The sequence below is a fragment of the Vidua chalybeata genome, chromosome Z, assembly GCF_026979565.1.
Source record: "Vidua chalybeata isolate OUT-0048 chromosome Z, bVidCha1 merged haplotype, whole genome shotgun sequence".
Classification (NCBI taxonomy): Eukaryota; Metazoa; Chordata; class Aves; order Passeriformes; family Viduidae; genus Vidua; species Vidua chalybeata.
In genome coordinates, this window is record NC_071570.1 from 45,141,511 (window position 1) to 45,163,885 (window position 22,375).

Consider the following 22,375-nt stretch of genomic DNA (forward strand, 5'->3'; position numbering starts at 1 on the left):
GGTCCTGCATATACTGTCTTTGGTTCCTTCCTGTAAACATTTCTATCTAATCTTAAGAAACCTCTAGAAGGAATAAATATTTTTCTTTATGAAGTATTTGGCAATAACCCAAACAATATAAGATTCAGCATGGCAAGCAGGCATCTCTGGATAGAAGGCTCGCATCCCAGTTCAAACCCTCAGGCAGGAGTCTTCAGAACAGCAGAGGGCTGACTTGAGCTCTACTGTGACACCCTAGAGAAGGACAGTAGGAGTTGGCAGGTGGTATTACATAAATAACCCTCTGCAAAATCTCTCACTGTTTTCCCATGGAGAAGGTGATTTTGTGATAGATACTTTGACAGAGGTGAGCCTGGTCTGTTGACTGGTCTGCTGCTAGAGCCGTTTCTACTTTTTAGCCAGGGATGATCTGAAGTAAAATGCATGCACATCATAGGGCCCTGAGTCAGTGAGGCTGAATACAGCTGAGACATTTTCTGTAAAAATAGTAGCTTCCAACAGCACCACAACAGCATACAGTAATATAATGAATAAAGACAAAAAAAAGTATTGTCTTCCAAACATTTTTAATGAAACATGATAACTGCTTTCATCTTTTAGACAGTCCAGAATGATTACCTCTGTCAAGATACATTTCTAAAAGCTAAAAAAATCCCCCTTACTTGGATTGCATGGACTATGTGGACCCACAGGACAACCTTCTCTGTTGACTCAGAAAAAGATCATAAAGAGCAAATGCCCTCAAATGCAGGCAGGAACAGAGCTTGTAGAGTTCATCCAATTTCTGACAAAGCATTTAATTTTGCGATATCTTCAAGGGAGCCCCTCATCCTCCCATGCCAGATAGAGCAGCTCCAAAAAGAACATTTGTCAGCTACCACCATTCTGGCTGTGTGCTGGAGCTGTTACACCCAAAGAGAAGTGTATGAAATGGACAAAGCTGTGCAAGGAGTCATGCAGTTTATCGAGGCCATAGGATGTGGCAGGAATTGCCCTTTAAATTTTATGATTGCCCTTTAAATTTTATGACTGCCTTTTTATGATAAAAAGCCTGTATTCAATCAGAATGAGAAAGCAGAACCTTTTGTCATAGAGCACTGCACGTGTTGGGATAAAAGCTTCTAGAGAGCAGGTGTAACCATGAAAATGGGAGGCTGAGAGGCTCATGCAGTTAGGCATGAATCAAGTTCCTCTGTCATTCCTGAAGCAGTTGTCGTTAAAGCAGATTTTTTCTCTGACATCTTGCAAAGTCTTGATCCTTGCTAGTTGTTTGCTTGCCCCTGAAATCTTCCAAGCCTTGACATCTGCACAGCAAGTCCATGATGCTGCAGATAAAATTTGAGCTGCGTGGGGCATTTATGAAAGCAGAGATGAGCTTGATGAAATGGAAAGAAAAGCTGAGAAAATGGCTGAACCAGACCTTTGTTTACAATCATTAACTCAGAACAAATGGATTTGAAAATTATCATATTCAAAGCTAGGTGGTGTCACCAAAATGCTGGAAGTGATCACAGTGCTGCAAGACACTCCTAAATAAGACCTCACCGTAAAATCAGAACTGAAAAAGGCAACAACGATTCTAATGCAGAAGCTGAAGCACCACCTATTAGAAATATTAATGTGCATACAATGATGAAGAGCCTCTGCACCTCCCAAATCGTGTCCCACTCCCAGTGAAGAACTGGGAGATTTTTTACAGAGAGATGTGCAGCAGGCAGTTGCGTGGACTCTGCATTGTCAGAAGGCATAGGGACTCAGCTCCATCTCAAGTCTGCATTCACATGGATGTGGTAGAAATGGGAAGGAGGGCAGGGAGGGCTTTCCTCATGGTAGGAAGGTGCCAAGGAAACCAAGGACTGAAACGACTTTTGTTCTGCAAAACCTTGTCCCTGTACGTGCAGAGCCTGATCACTGGCGAAACAACTGCGTGGATGCAACTTCTTCGAGTTCAGTTCAGGTAGCCGCCTCAAGTGGTCCCATCAGCCCTTTGTGAGCCTGCTGTGCTGACTGGTGCGTGCTCCTTGGCTGGCACAAAGACAAACGCATACGTTTTCATCCGAGTTCCTAGCACTTCACCTTACGCTGGTCTCCCGAACAGAGCTCCCGCAGCGTGTAATACACACCATACCCCAGGCGAGTCAGCCGCAGCAGCCGTGCGCATATCCTCGGAACGGCCGGAGCAGGGCCCTGCAGCAGGGCCCTGCGGTGCGGCCTGCGCTGCCCGCGGCCTGCCACGGCGGGGAGCTGGGACAGCGGCCACCGCTCTGCGGAAATGCACGGAGCGGGGCAGAGCACCTCCGCCCGGTGGGAGCGAGGGGGGAAAAGGCGGAGGGAAAGCTGGAGGAGGAAAGTGGCGACTGTGCTGGGCACTGCGTTAGAGATGAGGGCAGTGGGATGTGGTGCAGCTCCTATCAGAAAAGGGTGTGTGAAGAAGGAGGGATGGATTACAGGGGAAAAGGGCAGCAGGGAGAGACTGAATGGGGTTTGCTTGGTGGGGCCGGTAAGCAAGCCAAGAGAAACAAGGAGGGTGTTTGGCGGAACAGGAAGCTGGAGGAGAGTGGACAGGATGTATGGACAGGTGGACTGTTGGCTCCAAACTGTTCCATCTGGCACATGGAAATGTCTGGTGCTGGAAAAATTGCTGGTGAGCTCTGCTCTTACCCAGTGAAAGCGCACGTTTGAGAAGCTGCTAGGTCAGGAGAGGTGTCTGCTGCTGGCCAGAACTGAGATCAGAAAGAACCTGAGAAGTGTCAGGGCAAAGATGAGATTCCAGGAGTTCTGCCCTTTCCCACCCCGTTTTTGCTCCAGAAAGTGTCCCTCACCTTTATTATGAATAAAGTCCTATATGTCTAATTTAATAAACCACAAAACTAGAATTTAGCAGCAATTTTAATTGAGCAGCAATTTTATATAAAACGAATACAATCAAGTAAGCATGTACAAACTAAATTTGGCAGTGATTAATTAAGTCTGATTAAGGTTCTGATAAGGCATAAGCAAAACCGACTGGGGTACGGGAAGGGTTTCTCACCCTGCCTCACATACAAAAGACAAAGGAATCCAAACACAACTTATATACTGTATGCTAATACACATTCATCAATATTTTCCATAAATCTCTTGTTTTCTATTCTTGTAATCTGAGTCACTGTACAGCATAGCGCATGCTCCACTTGTTGCTAAGGGGTCTTCTTGGCTTTTCGTGGTCACTTCTGACAAAGGCTTCTCATCATCGTCGCTGTCCTTTGAACAACCTCATAGGTTGCACATGCACCCCAAGGCTTGTGTTATAGAAGCCAGCATTATATTCCAAAAATAAGCCTTATTATTTCATAGATACCTGGAATCATCCCAATTTTGTCCATTTCAAGGCTGATTCTTTAATTATCCCGAGGCCTGTTCTGTTTTGGGATTTTACTTATCTCAGACTACATCCTGTATCGTATTCTCTCATGAACATCTGAGAACATCTGTTTTGTGCCACTTTTTTACATATCCTTTTCCTCTATTTTTAACAAATATTTTCTAAAATATTGATATAGTTACAATTGTTAGCACAAATCATATTCATTTATCAAACCTTCTATGGGCAGGTGTTCATCTGCTGGCTTCCTGTGTTATGCCAAATGGTACAACATGGATTCAGTCCTCCCTTGGGAGCTCCAGGGAGCCTAGTTCCATCACAAGTCCTGGCATTCCAGGTGGGCCTACACTGGCTTCTGGCATGTCACCTACAGGGACCAGGGAAGCTGAGATGGGTTTGGGAGGAAGAAGACACATCTACCTGAAAAGTGTCTCTTGTTCCGTAGTTCTGCCTTAACTCTCTTTTCTCCTTCCTGGAGCTGACAAACCTAGGGGTGCAGCAAACTGTACTTTGGCTCTGGATTTTTGAAACAAAGACTCACAGTACTGGTTCAAAGCATCTCCCATCTATGTCCTTCCTCTTCACCATCCTTTTCACTTTAGTCCAGGTTTCCCACACTCTGATTGCCAGCCAGCACCATCACCTTCCCCTGGAATTTATGTTTTCCATGCTTGACTGCATGGTACCTTCAGGTAACATGACTTAGGAATGTCCATTGTAACCTTGAGTTTTCAGTTGCTGCTAGTATTAACCATGTGTGCTCAAATGGATGGATTTGTGCCTCTAGGTAGATTTCTTGTCTTCTTTTTCTTGGCATTTTTGCTGCCTAAAGGCTGAGGCCCAGCTCCAGTGTTGCTTGTGTCTAGGCAGTACCTGGCTCTTTGCAGTCTGAAATCACAGCCTCATATTAGTTACAAATCCCATGAAAACTGTGGAGAAGCAATGACATTTTCTCAACAGAGAATAGCCACTCAGGTACTGCCACAAACAGAGTTCTGCCCAAGAATTAATTTGCTGTCTCAGGATGGATGCGCCTCATGCTTCATGGCCTGTCTTGCAAAATGGAGTATTCATGCATACTTTCCTTTCCAAAATGTTGGAGTTCATGGCTGCATAAAGACTTGTGAACAGAAAACAGGCAAACATAATTTCTGTCTCTAATACTCTCCTCTGACTGTCTGGTAACTCTGGAAACCAATGACCAGGTAAACCTGGTCCTTACCTCTTGTCACAGTCTAGGCAGTGGGTGGAGGCAATGGTCGTGCAATATACTTCATATTTCTCTCCAATCAACTATCATGCAGTAGCAAAAAGCCGACTCCTATAGGCAGGTGATAAATTAACTCCGTTGCCACAAGGCAGCAGGTTAAAGCCCTGTGAGAAATAAGCGTCTCTTATATTGCCTAACAGAGCAATGCCTGAATGCAATCTCAGGCAGTAACTACAGTCAGAGGTGTCAATGGGCAAAGGCTGTGGCTTCAGTCTTGAAGCTAAAGGATGGATGATCTGAAAGTCTGTACAGGACCACAAACATGATGGAAAGTATGGGGTAATCTGCAGAGAGCATTTTAAAGGGGTAACCTTGTTGCCGAAAAATTTGTATTGGCAGAATAATTGTACTTAGTCCCCACTCAGTTTTGTGGCAGACTGTGGTGCTGTCTGTCATCACCACTCTAGCCAAATGATTCTGTTCTCTTGAAGACAGCATACAAAAAGGAGTAGCAGCAATGTGACTTTGAACCACACTTATACGGCAACCTTTTCATTGCAGCAAGATGAATAATCTGGTAAGGTTACAGCTGCCAGTTATCAATCCTCTGTGAGTACCTTAGATAAGGCAAACCTGAATCACAAAACTTGTGACTGTACCAAAATCTGGGCCACTGCAAGAAGTGTACCCAGTGTTGCTGAAAGAACCCAGGCTTCCCAGAAAAAAGTCAGCAAGCAATTGAATAGCCAGCAAGAAATAATCAAAGCAGGAAGAGTTTTGGGTTTAGGAACAAGCTAGAAGAATTTTCTATGCCTCTTCCTTAAAATTGAGAAGTTCAGGAGAAAACCTCCTCTTTGGAGAGATATGCCAAAGTAACTCTAATTTGAGAAGAAAACAGAGAAGATTCTGATAATCCTTCAGCAGAGGAGTGTCAGGGAGATGGGAAAGGAGGAACCTGCATCCCTTTCAATTATTAGCAATTTCTGGTGATTACCACGAATTTCTGATGATTTCTGAAAGGAGCCTTGTGTGAGTTGTCACTGGGGAGGACTGATGGAGGTCTGACTACAGAGAAACTGGCTAAATAATCCTCACTCCCATTGCTAAACACAAGATCCTGGGGCAATATTCTCTGTTAAGCTGTGCCAGTGGATAGTACTGTGCAAGGACTTCCCTGCTGCTGCTTGTGATGTTTTGTGTATGAGATAAAATTTAGAAATCAGCATCGTTTTCCCACTTACTTCTTACTGTTTTTTTTTTTTTCCCCAAATCCATTTTATAGCTCCAGAACAGCAAGTGTAGCATGGAATAAGCTAAGTTAGGTCTGTCTCTACAGCTGATACAGCTGGAACAAACAGATACTCTTTAATGCATCTGATTTATCTTTGGGTCTGAACTGCAACCTGTTTTTTTTTTTTTTCTTTTCCCAGCTGTAATTAGCAGTAGCATAAAAGATATTTTTTCTCCTTAAAAGACTTTCCTCTCGCATACTCCTAGACCGCAGTGCTTATTGCCATGTAAATACTGCCACAAAGAGATCAGTCAGGGTTTAGGACCCAGAGCCCTGTTTAAGGCTTATGGGATGTGACAGCTGACTGAAAATCAATGAAGTGTGATTTACCAAGCGTCATAACAAGGGCAAGATAAGGCTAGAAAGGTGCTGCCTTGCCTTACAGACTCAACTGCCTGCTTTGATTTTTAACTAGATTGTTTTAGTCCCCTACAAAGATGAGACCGATTTGCTAATGGAAACAGAAGATCAGATTTAAAGGAAAAGCCACGGTGGTGCCCATGCTTTGCCTAGCGCTCATTGCGCTGTGTCTGAGCCGCTCAGGTAGGCGTGATTTCTTCTTCTTCCCAGCTGAGCTGCAAGTGTTAAAGTTTTGTTTTTTTGTTTTTTTGTTTTTTTTTTTTCTGTTGGCCGGTTAGCTGCTGCTTTCTGGGATACAGTGAATCCTTTAAACACTGTGTAAGTGGCAGAAGAGGGTTGTATCCGGTTGCTGTCTGTATTGCAACCATGGTCAATTTGACAACTAGGTTTTAATTACTGGTGATGGGGCAATTGCTGGCTAGAAATTAACAAAAAATCCTAAGGTCGACTTTTGGCTGCTAAAGAGAATTAAGTGAGAATTTCTGTCATCAAGAGAAAATCTGAAATGCTTTAGGCAAACTGATAAAAGGCTAAATTTAAATGTACTTAATTGGGGTGTTTTGCATGTTTGTTTAGCAGACTTTCTGCCCCAGAACTCCTGTCCTGCACTGGTGGGGAACTGCTACTTGGACAGATCACAGACAGAGACAGGAACCTGGGGGAGGGGGGAGATAGCAGACAGTGCTTGAGTACTGGAGCGCATGTTAACCTGCCAGGGAACTCCCCAGTTTTTGCCTCTCAGTGTATCATATGATAGATTCAGGGATGTATCTGTCCTATGACTGCTTCTCTTTTTTTTTTTTTTTTTTCAAATGCAGTGCTACTTTTTAAAATATTTTCTCCATGGCTTTGTCTAGCTTAATCATAAAATAGGGCTTGGTCAAAGGAACTGTTAGGCTTTTTTCCCACACGATATTTCTTATTAATAACTTCTGCTTTTAAACTGTCTTTGTGCAAGTACTGAGGCTATCTTATAGAGGCAGCAATCTTCTTCCTTCTGACTTTCTTCCTTGTGAAGATCCTCAAGTCTTTTTCACTTTTTTGTGGCTTCCTCAGCAGATGAGATTCAACATATCCAGCCCCAAACCCAGCATTACCACCTGTCTTCTATACCCACTTGGAGCATTAGGTACCTGAACTTTATGTGAGATGTGGGCTCTGAAATGGCACCATTTTCTTTTGAGGCAGGTCATACACACCCATGGACACAGAGGGTGTGTGGCTGCGTATATGTGTGCAGGATATCATACTCAAAAACAGAGGGATGTATTCTGGCAGTAAGACAGAGCTGGTTTTGATCATGCATATTTTGGGTTATGGATTTTTCTATTCAATGGCTTTTCTGTTAAATTTCTTTTTTTTTTTTTTTTTTTTTTTTTTTTTTTTTTTTTTTTTTTTTTTTTTTTTTTAGCAATCATACACCCCCATGAATCTTCTAAAGGGAAAAAGAAATGCCTGGGAGATGGAGTCTCTGCAAAGACTCTTATAGTCAAGGGATTGGACCTCTGAGGTTGTAGGTGGTGAGGGGGGAGAAATGTGTTCTTTCTCTTCCTTTGGTTGCAGATGCCATACATGTCTGCCATGTTTGGGCAGCCAATCTAGTTTCCTAGTACAGGCCACAGTCTCTGTCCTTTGTTTGCTGTGGTGGAGCTAGGGTCAGCTCTGGCATGAGAATTAACCCTGGAACAAGCAGAAGGGGCATTTGTGGAAATAGCAGACCTCAAGGGTTTGTGACAAAGCGACAAGGCAGAGTGTGGCCGCAGGACCGCTATAAACTATGCTGGCAGGTTCATGCACCGTGCCTGGCTCTGGAGCAGGTGGAAATGAGTGTGAAAGCTCCCTGTGACCAGCCAGCATCTACCTGTCCAGGGCTTGGTAACCCCACCACACCTGTATTGCAGCTACAGAGGACAAACACAGCTTGTGCTAGAACATCTGACAGTAAAGTTGTTATCCTGTGAGGGCAAGCACTAGGTTTCAGAGTTTATAGCTCCTCAAAGAGGAATGCTATCTTGCTGTGGCTGGAAGTGGGGGATAACAGTGTTGCTTGGACCTTGTGCTATCCTGAGAGGATCCAGAGAGCATTAAAGAATGATTTTGTCCCATGGAAAGCTCTGTTATTAGATCAGGTTTTTGCTTTGGGCAGTGCTTCAACCTGTGTTGCTCACTGTGAGGTCTAGCCCTGTCTGCAGCCTCAGACAGACCCTGACCGAGGTGGAGGAGCCTGCTGTGCTCAGGAGATGGGCAGTAGTTGCTGGGGAAGGGGACATGGGCAGAGATAGTGGTCCGTGGTCACATCCTTTCCTCCATGTAGAGGCAGGGCAAAACACTCTGCCTCCAGTTATCTCTCTGGAGGGGCTGCTGGGTTTGAGTGCCCTTTCCCTCCATGTGGCACAGGGCCCCTGCTGGGGGCTGCCTTAACTCTGTTGATACACACAATGTGGGAGCATATTGACTGTGCCCTCCAGGGCTCTCTTGCTGTCAGATCCTGGCACCATCCATGGCCCGTGACCCTCTGCCTGCAGACCCCTCCTGCATCTAATGCTTGGCAATACAGGCACAGATGTTCTGCTCACCCTGGAGCTGGCAAGGCACAAGCTAGGCCCTGGACAGTGTCATGTGAGGTCCCTTTTGACTGCTGACACAGCAATATTGGCTGTGATCCCTGTTGTGTGGGGCCAGTCTTTTTTCCTCTGTGGTAGTTTTGAAGAGAAGTAAAATTCTTCTCTCCCTTGGTAGCTGTGTATGTGCACAAGGGAAGAGATGGAGATCATGTCAGAACCTCAACACCACAGGGAGTGAGGCTGAAATTTGGGAAAGGATGGAGGGTCTGAACTGCCCTCCCCCCTTCGTGGTAGCAAGGGGGAGGGGAAGCATGGTGTCAGTGATTGCGAGAGTCATAAGTCATGCAGGTACAGACCATGATGGCTCTGTGCTTGCCTGGCAGATCTAGCTGCATCATCCAGCTCCTGCTGCTGCCAGATGGGCTCTTTTTGCTTTTGCAGAAAGTCCATACAAAACATCAACCTAGTACAAAGTCATTAGTGCTCTGGTATGATGATTTTTTTTTTTAATGTGAGTTGGGCTTGGGCTATCTTGCCTTTCGGTTCATTGGCCCTGGTTCTGCTGAGAGGCTGTGCATCTGAATTCCTGCAGATTTTGCTGTACAGGACAAGACCTGCCCAAAGGTGAATTTTCCTCACATTATTGCTCTGTCTCACTTTTTCAGGTCATGGCATTCTCCATGTCTTTCTGGCAATGCCTCCACTCTATGTTGCTCTCTTCCAGATGTGAATGCCTTCAGTTCAGTTGCTGAAAATGAGGATGCACTCCTCAAGCACTTATTTGAAGGCTATCAGAAATGGGTCCGCCCTGTGGAAAACTCCAATGACACCATCAGAGTCCTTTTTGGGTTAAAGATATCACAGCTTGTGGATGTGGTAAGTGTTGTGTTAGTAAAACACCACTTTTATAGATAGTTGTGCCTTCACCTGAGAGGACTGGTAATGTAATTAGCTTTTGCCTCCTAACACAAGAAATGCACAGTGATGGTTGGGCAGCAAAACAGTGAACATGAAATGCTGTTGGTGATATGACCTTCTTTCCCCACCCTGCTCCCCTCTGCCCCTAGCATGGACTGTAGGACTCATTTGTTTTGATGGAAACCTGAAGGTCCTTTTTTCCCTGTTGTTCTCAGGGAATAAGGCCTAATTTCCATAAGGTTTTAATCAAACAACCCATGCCAGACAGTCCTTGACATCTATGTTGCAATTTAATGACAAGACAGCTACAGGAGAGGACTGAGAGAGTAAAAGCTGGTTGGACATTATTAGTTCCAATCAGGCTTGCATTGAGGCCAAAGATAGTTCAAGTCTTAACCCATCTGGTCACTAAGATAAAACTCTCGAGGCAAAATAGCTAATCCTGTGTTTCTGCCCTTGTGCAAATTTTCCCTTTTCTTTCTGCTGCATTGCATGGTGGAATTTGCACAATGCCCAGAGGTACCCACACAACAGTGTGCTCCTTACATCCCCCAGCCCCTGGTAATGTCCCCTTGTGCTATGGAAGGCACATTCTAATTTTGTGCTTTATTTGCATACTTAGGACAATGTTTCAGCTTGTATCTTTCCAAACTCACTCCAGGCTGAGCAGTGCCAGGAGATGAGCTATCCTATGGGCCTACAACCATGTGTGACCTGATTCCACTTGCTGGCTGAGCCCTGCTGCATACTGGGTCTTTGGCATATGATTCCTTTGAGCTTCTGTGAAATGCTGGACCTCAGTTTTCCAGCCTTAGAGGCTCCCAGCGATAGCAGGGATGGCACCTAGAAAGAGAGTTTCTCTCAATGGCGACTGAAGAGCCCAAGCCCATGGGGAGACAGGACCTTAGGGATCTCCTCATCTTGGCATAGGGTCTGTTCCTAATGGCTGCTTTGGTATTGCAATCCTCTCTCCCTTGTGTCACTTTAGGATGAGAAGAATCAGCTGATGACAACCAACGTGTGGCTGAAACAGGTAAATTAGACTATATCAGACCTCCCTTTTCCCTCTGGGAACTGCTGAGCTGAGTAGCCATCTCAGTTTGCCAGCCACTGTGCCATCCATCCCATTTCATGATGCTGAGTGGCCAGCACCAAGATACCTAACCTGAAGTTTTTACTTCACTCTTCTCACTTCAGCCTATGTATAGAGACAGAAAGACAGGCAAGTAGGCCTTTAGGACATAGGGTACCCTCTTCTCCTGACCTGCACCCCAGCTGTGTGCTCAAACCAGTATTTGTTTCAGGGAAGTGACACAGCTGGTACTGCAGTGGCTGTCCCTGGGATGTTGTATGTGCCCTGAGGGACTATCCTGTCTCATACTTAGAGGTCACACAAGTACTGTCTCCCTTGCCTGAGCCAAGAGTGGTGCCTCGGATAGATTTCTTCATTCCTCAGCATATGTAAAGAGAAAGAAGAGGCCAGTATGTTAAACACATGCACCACAGACCTTTTCCCATTAAAAGCTGTAGCAAAGGAATCAGATCTCTCTATCATAATTGTTTCTGGAACTGTCAGTGGTTTGTACAAATGAGAGAAAGGTGCAAGTTGAACTGTTAGGTCTCCTTTCTTCTTTTTCACTCCTGAAGAATACTGTTTTTGGTTTAGGTTACATTGCACCAGTTTTATTGACCTTGTGATAATTATTTTAAGTCAGCCTTGTGAGTATCTGTAAAGATGTCAGCTGATCCCAGGAAGCGGACATAAAAACAAACTGTACTTGAAATCGTGCCATGAGGAAAGGTTCTTGGGGATCGCTGGGCTGGTGGAGGAGAAATGTGACTCAATTTTTCTTTCAGTCTGGGTCCTATACTGCTGCAGTGAGTGTGAGATTCTGGCTGGAGCAAGACCCCTAAAACCAATATGGATATTGTGGGTAAAGATCTCTCCCTTGAAGAGGGAAAAGCTCAGACTTCCCCTCACTGTGGGGAAGACAGGATTTTCCCCTTTTGCTGGAGAAATTTCTCTCTGACCCAAATACAACTGCTGGGAGCCTGCCCTGAATTAATACCCTGCAGTATTACAATTTTGCCACCTTTAGCTGCAATTGTAGAGCCCATTTTGTGCACAAGACCACATCTTGTCTCCCTTACTTTGAGTATCTACTTGGGCAGACAGCAGAACCCTTCTGTAAAGGGCCCTCATCTGGCCTCATCTGTTCTCTCCCCTTTCCATCCCACTCTCCTTGCAGGCTGTGGCACCCACCTGCAGGTCCAAGCCCTGTGCACTGTAGACACACTGATTTCTCTGGAAGCCCTTGGAATCCTCAGACTTTAGCCAGGGCAGCTCCTCAGGGAAACACAGGACTGATTTCCCAGAACTGGGCTCTCTGCAGTTGTTACCATTTCTAATACCACTTCTCCATCTGATGAGCTGAGAACATCAAGACCCAAAGTAGTGCAAAGGGAGTGGAAAATGAGGCAGAGGCTGTGGTTTTCACATGTATAAGTGCCCTCAGGAGCTCAGGCTGAGCACTAAATACTTGTGCCTGACCCAGGTGTCCTGCTGTGGAAGTTGTGTGTTCATTTAGGCCCAGCTCCCTCAGCTTTTCCTGGTAAGAGGGATGATCCAGTCCCCTCATCATCTTTGTTACCCTCTGCTGGACCTGCTCCAGAGCTCCATGTTTTCTTTGTCCTGAGGAGCCCAGAACTGGACATAGCATTCCAGATGTGCATCACCAGGGCTGAGTAGAGGGACAGAATCACCTCCCTTGACCTCCTGGCAATGTTCTTCCTAATGCATCCCAAGATCCCATTGACCTTTTGGCCCCAGGACACACTGCTGGCTCACGGACAGCTTGTTGCCCACCAGGACCCCCAGGTCCTTCTCCACAGAGCTGCTTTCCCGCAGGTCACCCCCAGCCTGTCTTGGTGCCTGGGCTTGTTCCTCCCCAGGTGCAGGACCCTGAACTTGCCTCTGTTGAATTTCAGATGTTTGTTCTCTTCCCATCCCTCCAGCTTGTCAAGGTCCTTCTGAAGGGCTGCACACCCCTCTGGGGTATTGGCCACTCCTGTGAACTTTATGTCATGCTGAGAAGCCATCTGCCCTTCGTTCAAGTCACTGGTGAATAAGTTAAGCAACACTAGGCCCAGTATGGAGCCTTGGATGACACTATCACTGACAGGCTTCCACCCTGTGGCACTGATTGCAAGCTCTTTGGGATCTGCTATTCTGTCAGGTCTCAATCCACCTCACTGTTCACTCATCCACTCCAAACATCCTGAGTTTGCCTACAAGGATATTGTGAGAGAGACAGTGTTGAAAGCCTTGCTGTAATCAAGGTAGACAATATCCAGTGCTCTCCCCTTGTCCATCCAAGGAGTTGTTTCATCATAGAAGGCAATGAGGTTGGTCAAACATGATTTACTTTTAGTGAATCCATGCTGATTGCTCCTGATCACCTTCATAATTTCTCAGCAAGAGTCTTACTTTTCTTGGATAAGCAAACCTTAAACACAAGCATTTTCTTTTCCTTGTTTTGTTAACCTCAAACATCCTGGTGCTCAAGATGGTGGGACTTGATACAGAAGCAGGCTAACACACAAGGTTCAGAGGAGCCTTTAGTGGTTGCTGAGAAAGTGTCTGGATTCAGGCAAGCTATGGGGTCTAGTAGCAAAGGTCAAGAATGTGAGTCTTGTGTATTTTGTTCCACTAGTGGTAGGTTAAACTTTTCAATGACAGCACAGAAATGGAAATTTGGTAGAACTGGAGGAAGGAGAGAGTGATTGCATAGTCTGGAGCAGCTTGGAAAAAATGGAAAAGAGAGGAAAGAACCTTATGCATCTGCTGCTATGGTTTGTGTCAGCATAGCCCACAGGAAGATTCCTGTTTTAAACTGCTTATCTTCCAAATCTGCACACAACCTATCTTCTTCTCTAGTAAGAAGAAACAACCATTTGCCTTGCAGACTTGAAAGAGTGCTTTAGCTGGGAGAGAAATCAATGCGGGGGGCGGGGGGGGCGGGGGGAAAGCAAGGACTATTGCAGATGGAGCAAATCACCCAGGCCAAGGGGCTGCTCCAATTCAACTCCAGAGGGATCATTCTATCTTCAGGTGGTTCATAGGGTATTTGCTGCTCTTGTGTTAGTGGAGCTATAAGATGACTGTGTTGGTTGCTGTTCGGCCCTGGCTGTCCCCTTGCACGATGTATGTTTCCAGCCTAAGCCCCGTTGTACCTATTACAGGAAGTGTCCAGGACATAGGTGAGACTGTGACCACTTAACAGCCTAGGCTTCTGGAAACATCTGTTAGATACCCATCCTCAGAGAAAAGATAATGCTAAAAGTGGTGTACTTTGTCCCTGATTCTGAGGCTATGAACAGCAATGGCCCCTTCTCTCTTTCCACATCTGAACAATAACAAATGTCTCTAGTATAGCTGTGAAAAGCGTGTGGAATCAAAGAAATAAGAAGGGAACCATATGGACAATTAATAGACAATATTGCTGTCTTGGTTTGAAAAGACAGGAGTCTGTGAAGGAAGGCAAGGGCCTCCCATGAAATGGAAAAGGTAAACCCCCTCCCTCCGAATTACCACAATTTCAAAATAAAAAGGCTTTCAGGCAAAGATATGGGAATGGGAATAACAGTTCTTTACTAGGAAAAAAAACTAAATAAGAAAAAAATGTAATTAGTCCAAACAAAACTACTGATAGAGTCAGAAACTGACACCCTGAGGAGTCAGGGTGTTGGTGATAGTCCAGTTAAATGGTGGCTGCTCCTCCTGGAGTGGCAGATGAAATGTGGCTGAAGCAGTGATCCAGTAGAAGGGTGTAGTTTTCTCTGAAGGTCTGGTGATAGAGTAGATGGGCCTGGTCTTCCTCTGGGAATCCAGTGAAGAGGCTGATCTGATGTCTCAAAAAATGCTGATTTTATGCAGGTAGGGATGCTTGGCTCCTCCCTCTGGGTGGAGCATTTTACAATGGGATGATGTAACTTTATCAGTCATGCAGTGAGCCATTCAATGGCCCATTAACAGAAGATATCTCCCCAGGGGGAGACATTGTTCTTGGAAGAGATAAGAAAACTGCCCAGCTTAACAGAAGATACCTGCCCCACCTCCAACAGATGGCAAATAGAATATACGCTTATCTTACAAGCCAGGACAATTGCTTTTTTTGGTTCATCCTTAAGTCATGGAGGAAATTACCCAGTGAAGGCTGAGACCTCCACATCCCTGGAGGTCTCTTAAGTACTGCAGCTTAATGGAAACTGGTTCATTTTCCACTTCTTGGTATTGACCACAGTCTGCAGCTCTTGCATGACGTTGCTGCTATTTCTGTGGACAAATGAGTATCCTCATCAATAATGAAAAAGGATCAGAGAGCTGATTTTCCATTGCCTTTCTGTGGAAATCTCCAGGTTGTTGGAGCCACTTTGTTATGATCTCTCTATCTGAAAATTCAAAAAAAGAGAGAGAAATTATTCTAGAGTTCAGCATGATGAAAATGGAGAGGACTCTCTCTGCTTTTGCAACCAAATACTTTACAATAACATAATATTATTTTTCCTGCAATAGTCTGCAGATCTTTCTGATGAAAGACCAATTTTAAATTTTTTTTTTGCAAGGACGGTGTACAAGTATTAGATGTAGTATTCCATTCACATAAAAAAGCCAGGTCTCCACTGAAAAGTGAATTAAGGACACCTCTACTCATTTGAGTGCTAGTACCCACACCACCTAGGGTCCATGGGGTCTTCCATAGGGTCTGTGCCAGCCAAAACCAGCTTGGGCTGGTTCTCAGAAGGAAGGAAAGTTGCTGCACTAAAGGGAAGTGGCTCCTTCATTCTAGACTACTCTCAGGTGGGCTGTACAGGGTGGTGAGTGAAGTGAGAGTCAAGTGCTGGCTTTGAGGAGTGCTGGCTTTGAGGTCGCTAGCCTAGGGATGGGTTCTTGGGTCTCACCTGTGTCTGGGGGGGGCAGTGCTTGTAGGGATCAACACCTCCCAGCCATGCCCATCTGTCACCCTCTCTGCAGCTGAGCAGCCTCATAGCAGGTTCTGTCTGCTATGCTGTGCATGCAGTTGTTGAGGCACATGTGAGGGTGAGGAAAGAGGCTGCTGCATATGAGTGGGCAGAGAACTCTGCTGGTTTTTAATAGGAATGGATTGACCACAAGCTCTCCTGGAATCCAGATGAATACGATGGAATCACCACTATCCGGGTCCCCTCTGAGTCTCTGTGGCTTCCCGACATCGTCTTGTTTGAAAAGTGAGTAGTGTGGCTCCTTGCTCTGGGCTTGGGCCAGAGCTTGGGCAAGGCATGTCAGCTACCATGAGGCTTGTGTGTTCTGTCAGAAGGCTGCTTCTTTAGGCAGTGTGAATGTTGTGCACCTTGTGCTCCAGGTGAGGGATAGAAAGCAAAGCTCAAATGGGGTACGACTGGGGCAAACATAGTCCTGAACTTGGTACTGTTTCTTCCTGTCCAACTCCCAGTGCTGATGGACGTTTTGAGGGATCCCTGATGACCAAAGCCATAGTGAAGTACAATGGAGTGGTGACCTGGACACCACCGGCCAGTTATAAGAGCTCCTGCACAATGGATGTGACCTTCTTCCCCTTCGACAGGCAGAACTGCTCCATGAAGTTTGGGTCGTGGACATATGATGGCAATATGGTGGACTTGATTTTAGTGGATGAAAATGTAGACAGGAAAGACTTCTTTGATAATGGGGAGTGGGAGATCTTAAACGCCAAAGGTATGAAAGGCAACAGGAAGGATGGGCTATACTCTTACCCATTTGTCACTTACTCCTTTGTGTTGAGGCGCCTTCCATTGTTTTACACTCTTTTCTTAATAATCCCTTGCCTGGGATTGTCTTTTTTAACTGTCCTAGTGTTTTACCTACCTTCAGATGAAGGTGAAAAGCTTTCATTGTCAACGTCAGTTCTAGTCTCCCTCACTGTTTTCCTTTTAGTTATTGAGGAAATAATCCCTTCTTCTTCCAAAGTCATCCCTCTGATTGGTGAGTATCTGCTCTTCATCATGATTTTTGTGACCCTCTCTATCATTGTGACTGTGTTTGTTATCAATGTCCACCACCGATCCTCAGCAACTTACCATCCCATGGCACCCTGGGTTAAAAGGCTCTTTCTTCAGAAGTTGCCTCGTCTGCTCTGCATGAAGGCCCATGTAGATCGCTACTCATTCTCAGAGACTGAAGAAAAGGGAGCCACCTTGAAATCAAAGTTTCTGGGGAAGCAGAAATACAAGCAAGCAAAAGACGGAGAAAAAATTGTTATTGCCTTTCTGGAAAAGGCAGCTGACTCCATTCGGTACATTTCCAGGCATGTTAAAAAGGAGCATTTCATCAGACAGGTAGGTGGAGGGACAACAAGGAGGGAATCACTTTCCTTGACAGCAATGGCTTCCAAACTCTTTCCTTTTTTGCATGCTTTTCCCTTTGCCTCTTCCTCCTGCTCTCCTCTGAGACACATTCTTCCTCAGACCTTGATAAATAATATGTGTTTTGAGACAACACATAGCTTCAAGGAGAAGCATATTATTCTGTGAGAGTCCCTGCTCTTCACAGGAGCCTCTCCTGGAGCAATTTGTGGTTTGGGTTTGTTTGAATAACTTTGTCCAGTGTAAGCTTGAGCTACACACAAATCTGGAAGGCTCTAAACCCATATGCTCAAAAATGTAACTTTTACACTTACAGGCAAGCTCTATGGAATTTGCCAGTCCTGGCCTCCCAGCACATACTGTGCTCTGCATAGTTGCTCTGTTTTGAGTGAATGTCTTCCAGATTGTCATTCCAGAGTGAATGTCTTTCACTAACACCTGTTTAGATTAGCTCCCAACTACTATCCTTCACCTCTAAATGAGCCTTCTGGTTTTTAAAATAGCGAATTACTGTGTTTGCAAGCAATAAATCTCATGCAAGGGTAGGACAGCAGAGCAATGCAGCTAGCAGCATTTGGAAAAACTCCTGTTAGCATCCTCCTAGTAAGAGCTAGGGCTTTGTTTAAACTGTGCTGAGAGGACTACAGCAGAAGGAAGAGCAGTAAATCAGACATGTAGTATGTGAACACATACTGTCCATGACTAATACCTGTTTGAAGCTGAAATAATTTGAATAAAAAGGTTCCTTGAATCACCTTAATAAATAGCACTTTCAGTATGCATAGTTGTGCCAGCACTCACCATTCAAAATTCCCCTCCTGAGTGTACCCAGTCTGAGTCAACAAATCACTTAAGCAAACACAAGTAAATTGAACTGCTTGTACTGGAATCAATGCCTGTGTCCAAGTGCTGTGCCAGAGCCTCATCCTGGCATTTACAGAGAGATACAGGTCTGTAAAAAGAAATCCAGTTCACTGGAAAGCCATCCTCAAGGCTCAGTCTGTAAATTTTCATATATGCTCATAACTAAAAGCTTTTGCGCAAGCTGAGGAAGTCTCATCACCACGTGCACGGAACTGTGTAATTGCTTTGGGGGTTTGAGTGATTTGCAGCTATGAGTGCTGAAAAGGTGATCTCTATTAGTTTTAGGCTACCACATACTACAAAAGTCTAATTTTAAAACCAGATCTGGGGAGCTAAAATGTATGTAGCAGTATCAACACAGTACCAGGCTTGTTACTATTTATGTTTATCCTTCCTCTGTCCTTCCCAGGTTGTACAAGACTGGAAGTTTGTAGCTCAAGTCCTGGATCGGATCTTCCTGTGGTTATTTCTGGTGGTGTCAGTGACGGGTTCAGTTCTCATCTTTACCCCTGCATTACATATGTGGCTGAACAACACTTTGTAGAAAACACTCCCTCAGTAACATACAACAAGTACAGTGCCAAGGGATGGTGGTGCCTTGGAGCTTGGTCTCTGCTGTACAAGAGGGGAAGCAGCAGCAAGGATGAGGGAAGATGATGGTAACAGTGGGCATTTCTTAGTGCTTTCAATTGTAATAATAACTCTATCAGTTACAGATTTTGCTGAAATCAGAGAAGAGCTTGGTGCACAGCCAAGGCCTAAAGTGAACTAGAGTTGCACAACTGGGTTATCATTATTTTATTGTTAGCTTGGTTGTATTACTATAAAAGCCAAGATTAATAGTTAAAATTGGAAATAGAAGGTGTTGCACAATCATTATATTTAAAATGCAGATCTGCCAGTTAAAATGCTAGATTGTAAAAAAAGTTACAGTAGGAACACAAATCTCTACTCAGTTTATCTATGTTTCCAACTAAAAAGCAGTAAGTGACTACAGATTGCTTTATGCATGTGTCAGAACTGGCCATTGCATAGCATGTGCATCAGAAAAAGTATAAATTCTTCTTAGGTGGGATGCTCAAAACCTTGACTGTCTAGCCTCACCTTGCTGCAGGATCAGCTCGACAGGGGTAGAACCTACCACTGCCCACCTACTACCAGCCTTTATGGCATACACACTTTGTCTCTCACCTCAGCCATCAGGATTGCCCACTTTTCAGTATTATTTGCAGTTTTGCTTGCTGCTTGCTTCTCTGTAGCATACCAAAAGGCTGACAAAGTGAGGATTTTTCCTCATTTAGAAACTATTATTCCTTCACCTGCTTGTTCACAAGTGGAAGATCACCTAAGTGAAGGTGGCTGTGCTATTCCATAAGGCGACAGTGATATTCCTGAAATGTTCAGCTGGAGGGAAGCTGCAGACATCTCTTTTGGCAGATGAAAGTTTTAGTTGTTGCAGGAGTGGGGTTTCTCTTGAGAGCTATGGGGTGGGCTGGTTACCAGGAAGATACATTTTTAGACTTGGCTTGCCCAGGTTTCCTAGGCAATTCAAAATTTCACTCCTTTGATTAATTTATTATGGGATCCTTTTGCATGATTAGAAACAGCTCTTAAAAGTGTTAAATAAGTGAGATGTGACAGAAAACACCCAAGTGAAACTCTTGAACACAGGAATGAAGCTGTCACTACTTCTGCTGGGGCAGTGTTTTCCAACATAGCGTGCTTTAGAAAATCCCATTCAGGACTTGCAAATATTTTCAGGGTTAGCAAGGGATTTGGAGATCCAATTTTTGACAATCTAAATATGTTTTAAAGTTTTAACTAGCCTTGAAACTGTCTCTTTAGAGATGGAGGTTAGAAAGTGTTAAAAATCCATAGAGGTGTTCTTGTGCTTGGATTGTGCATGCACACCAGACCTCCATGAGTTAATGTAATCCCATCATGTTGTGTCAATGTAGAAACTTCTGTTCACTTGTGCGATTATTATTAATAAAGATATATTTAGTAAATGATTCCTGGGGTGTCCATACACTGGAGTTTGCTGTTGATTTGTTGTCAACAAAGCTAGACTGTAGCTCATTTTAAAAGTTTTGTCCCAAATCCATTCAAAAAGAGGGGTTGTCAGGTTCTTGGAAAGTCCTTATTACTTTTTAGCCCTCTCTGTAAGTTTGAGCAAGAAGCATTCAGATGTGGTTATTATATTGCTGGAATAAACTCATTTAGTTGGGCATAAAGAGAGAGAGAGATATCTTAGCATAAGATACTGCCATAAAACTTGACTATTAAAACTGTAAAACTCATACACATTGACCATTCTATCAGTTTCTCTTATCTTCTTGCATAAAGTGCATTTGTTCCCCTAGACAGTACTGTGAAATGTCTGTAGGAAAAGAGCCAGGAAGCTCTTCTTTCCAGTGTTTCCAGACTTTTGAGGTCCACTAGTGATAGGTATTCCCTATGAGCACTGCGTCCAGGAGGCTGGCTGTTAGCCATGATAGATGACAGCCTCCTCTCCTGGGAAACTGCCTCAGGTGTCCATCTGACAGATGGTCCTGTCTCCACTATGCACACTTCAGTTGCCCACCTGCAGGCAACACATGGCTCTGTCTCACACGTCTGTGTCTGATGCCAAGCTGCTTTTTCTGGCTTATGCTGGTGAAGATCAGCAGAGCTCATGTGTTGGAGATGTATGCAAATTGCACAGGTATAGCTTCTGGCCTTGAGTCTTCCTAGCATTGCATCTGGTACTGCTACATCTGTAGTCTCACTACTCATTCCCTTGTGCTGCCCAATCCTGAGCTTCTCTAAATCTCTTTGCTGCTGGCCTACAAAGGCATTCAACATGTTCCCCACAAAGGTCTGCCACTAAAAACACAACTAGGGAGGACATTTGGGCAGACAGTCCTCCAGTGGGGCCATCCCTCTGCTCTAGCTGCTCTGTCTGTGGATGACAACATTGCAAATCACAAGTCTTAACAATAAAACAGTAACCTTCTGCCTTAATACTGTCACAACCTGTGCTGCCTCAGTTTCTGGAAACTGGTTTGCTGAGACATTGGCACTACTTTTGGCACTCATATATATGACCCACTCACCAAAAGATAGATATGAAAAACTTCTGGGTCTTTTAGTGGAGGCAAACTGGAAGAATGGTCTCCCTTGGGAAGAGAATGTAAAGAGATGCTGAGCTGTTGAATAGCTTCTGTGCTTTTAAAATTAATTCATAGATGCCATCACTCCCAAGGAGAGGAGAATTCTTGCTGCTAGTGGTACATTCATCACTGAGACATTAATAAGGGGTGTTGCTGATGTGACTTTGGAGCTGATGGGGTGAAAATAGACCTTTCCTGTGGCTGTGCACAAGTTAACATCTTGGATGACACTAGCTCTAGTTGTAACTTTTCTTGTTATGTCATTTAGGACCCCCAACCTTCAACAAGACTTGGGCAAGCAAAACTGTCATTTTTTGTGTGGGCTCTTCCATGTCTGCTTGCAGGGGCACACCTACTGCAGCCTTTTTCAAGGTGACATGCTGATACACTTCTTGTATCCCCCATCTCTCCTCTCTATAATCAGTCAAGTACTTTCACAAAGCTGTCAGCAGTACATTAGGCTCCCAGTATTGATTGTGTCAAACACAGCTGAGAATTGCAAAAGATGGCTCCAAAAGTTACTGAGCTGGAGAAAGGAAGGGTAAATAGTACACTAAAAAGAGACAGAAGATGACTTTGTAAATCAGGGATTTTGCTGAAGTCAGATTACTCACTGTGGGGCTGTAGTTGTCATGCTTAAGACACCAATGCAATGCACGTTCAGCCACAATATTTTCATGGTTTGGATGGTCATAGAGTGTAACAGAGTATGATGACAGTCAGACATCTTTTCTGTAGAAATGAAGTTTTTAGATTCAGAATTCAGCTCTCCTCTTCAGATTTCCTTTCTCTTCCCTCACCTTTTTTTCTGATTAAAGAGCCAGTAGTAGCATCTATAAACACATTTACAACAGGAAATCTAAAAAAAAAAAAACCCAAACCACAAATTCTTCAAGAAGGTGTATATCAGGAGTGACATTTAATTGACAGGCTGACAAAATAAGCCATGCTCTTTCATACATCTGTATGTCAGTTGATACATAATTGAACAACATTCAGGGGGATTACAGAAAATAATAATTTTCTTCTACTTGTTCTTCTACAATCATGACTGGGCAGATTAAGACAGTTATATTCTTGTCATTATGCCTTTATCCCTAATATATACACAAATTCATTCCCATTCTCTTTATTATGAAACATCAAAAAAGAGTGAAAGGCCAGTCAGTGACTTCAGAAACCGGGAGTCTTACTTTCCAAGGATTGGTGATGTTCAGAGCAGAGACTGATGCATGGCAGACACTGAAAACA

At 44.4% G+C, this 22,375-nt stretch overlaps 1 protein-coding gene across 6 annotated transcripts; it reads left to right on the top strand.

The window, feature by feature from the left end:
- The first annotated feature begins 1,968 nt into the window (after nt 1-1,968).
- Nucleotides 1,969-19,984, top strand: CHRNB3 (cholinergic receptor nicotinic beta 3 subunit). 6 transcript variants are annotated; one of them, XM_053931297.1, is made up of 8 exons: nt 6,290-6,408; nt 9,514-9,665; nt 10,696-10,740; nt 15,865-15,974; nt 16,199-16,461; nt 16,681-16,728; nt 16,816-17,081; nt 18,382-19,984. In XM_053931297.1, exons 1-8 carry the CDS (start codon nt 6,366-6,368, stop codon nt 18,514-18,516), a joined length of 1,062 nt encoding a protein of 353 aa, XP_053787272.1. In that variant the 5' UTR covers nt 6,290-6,365; the 3' UTR covers nt 18,517-19,984. The 6 variants fall into 6 exon arrangements, with proteins under 6 accessions (XP_053787273.1, XP_053787272.1, XP_053787269.1 ...); XM_053931294.1 differs by having other exon boundaries at nt 16,199-16,728; XM_053931295.1 differs by having other exon boundaries at nt 16,681-17,081.
- Nucleotides 19,985-22,375: the final 2,391 nt, after the last annotated feature.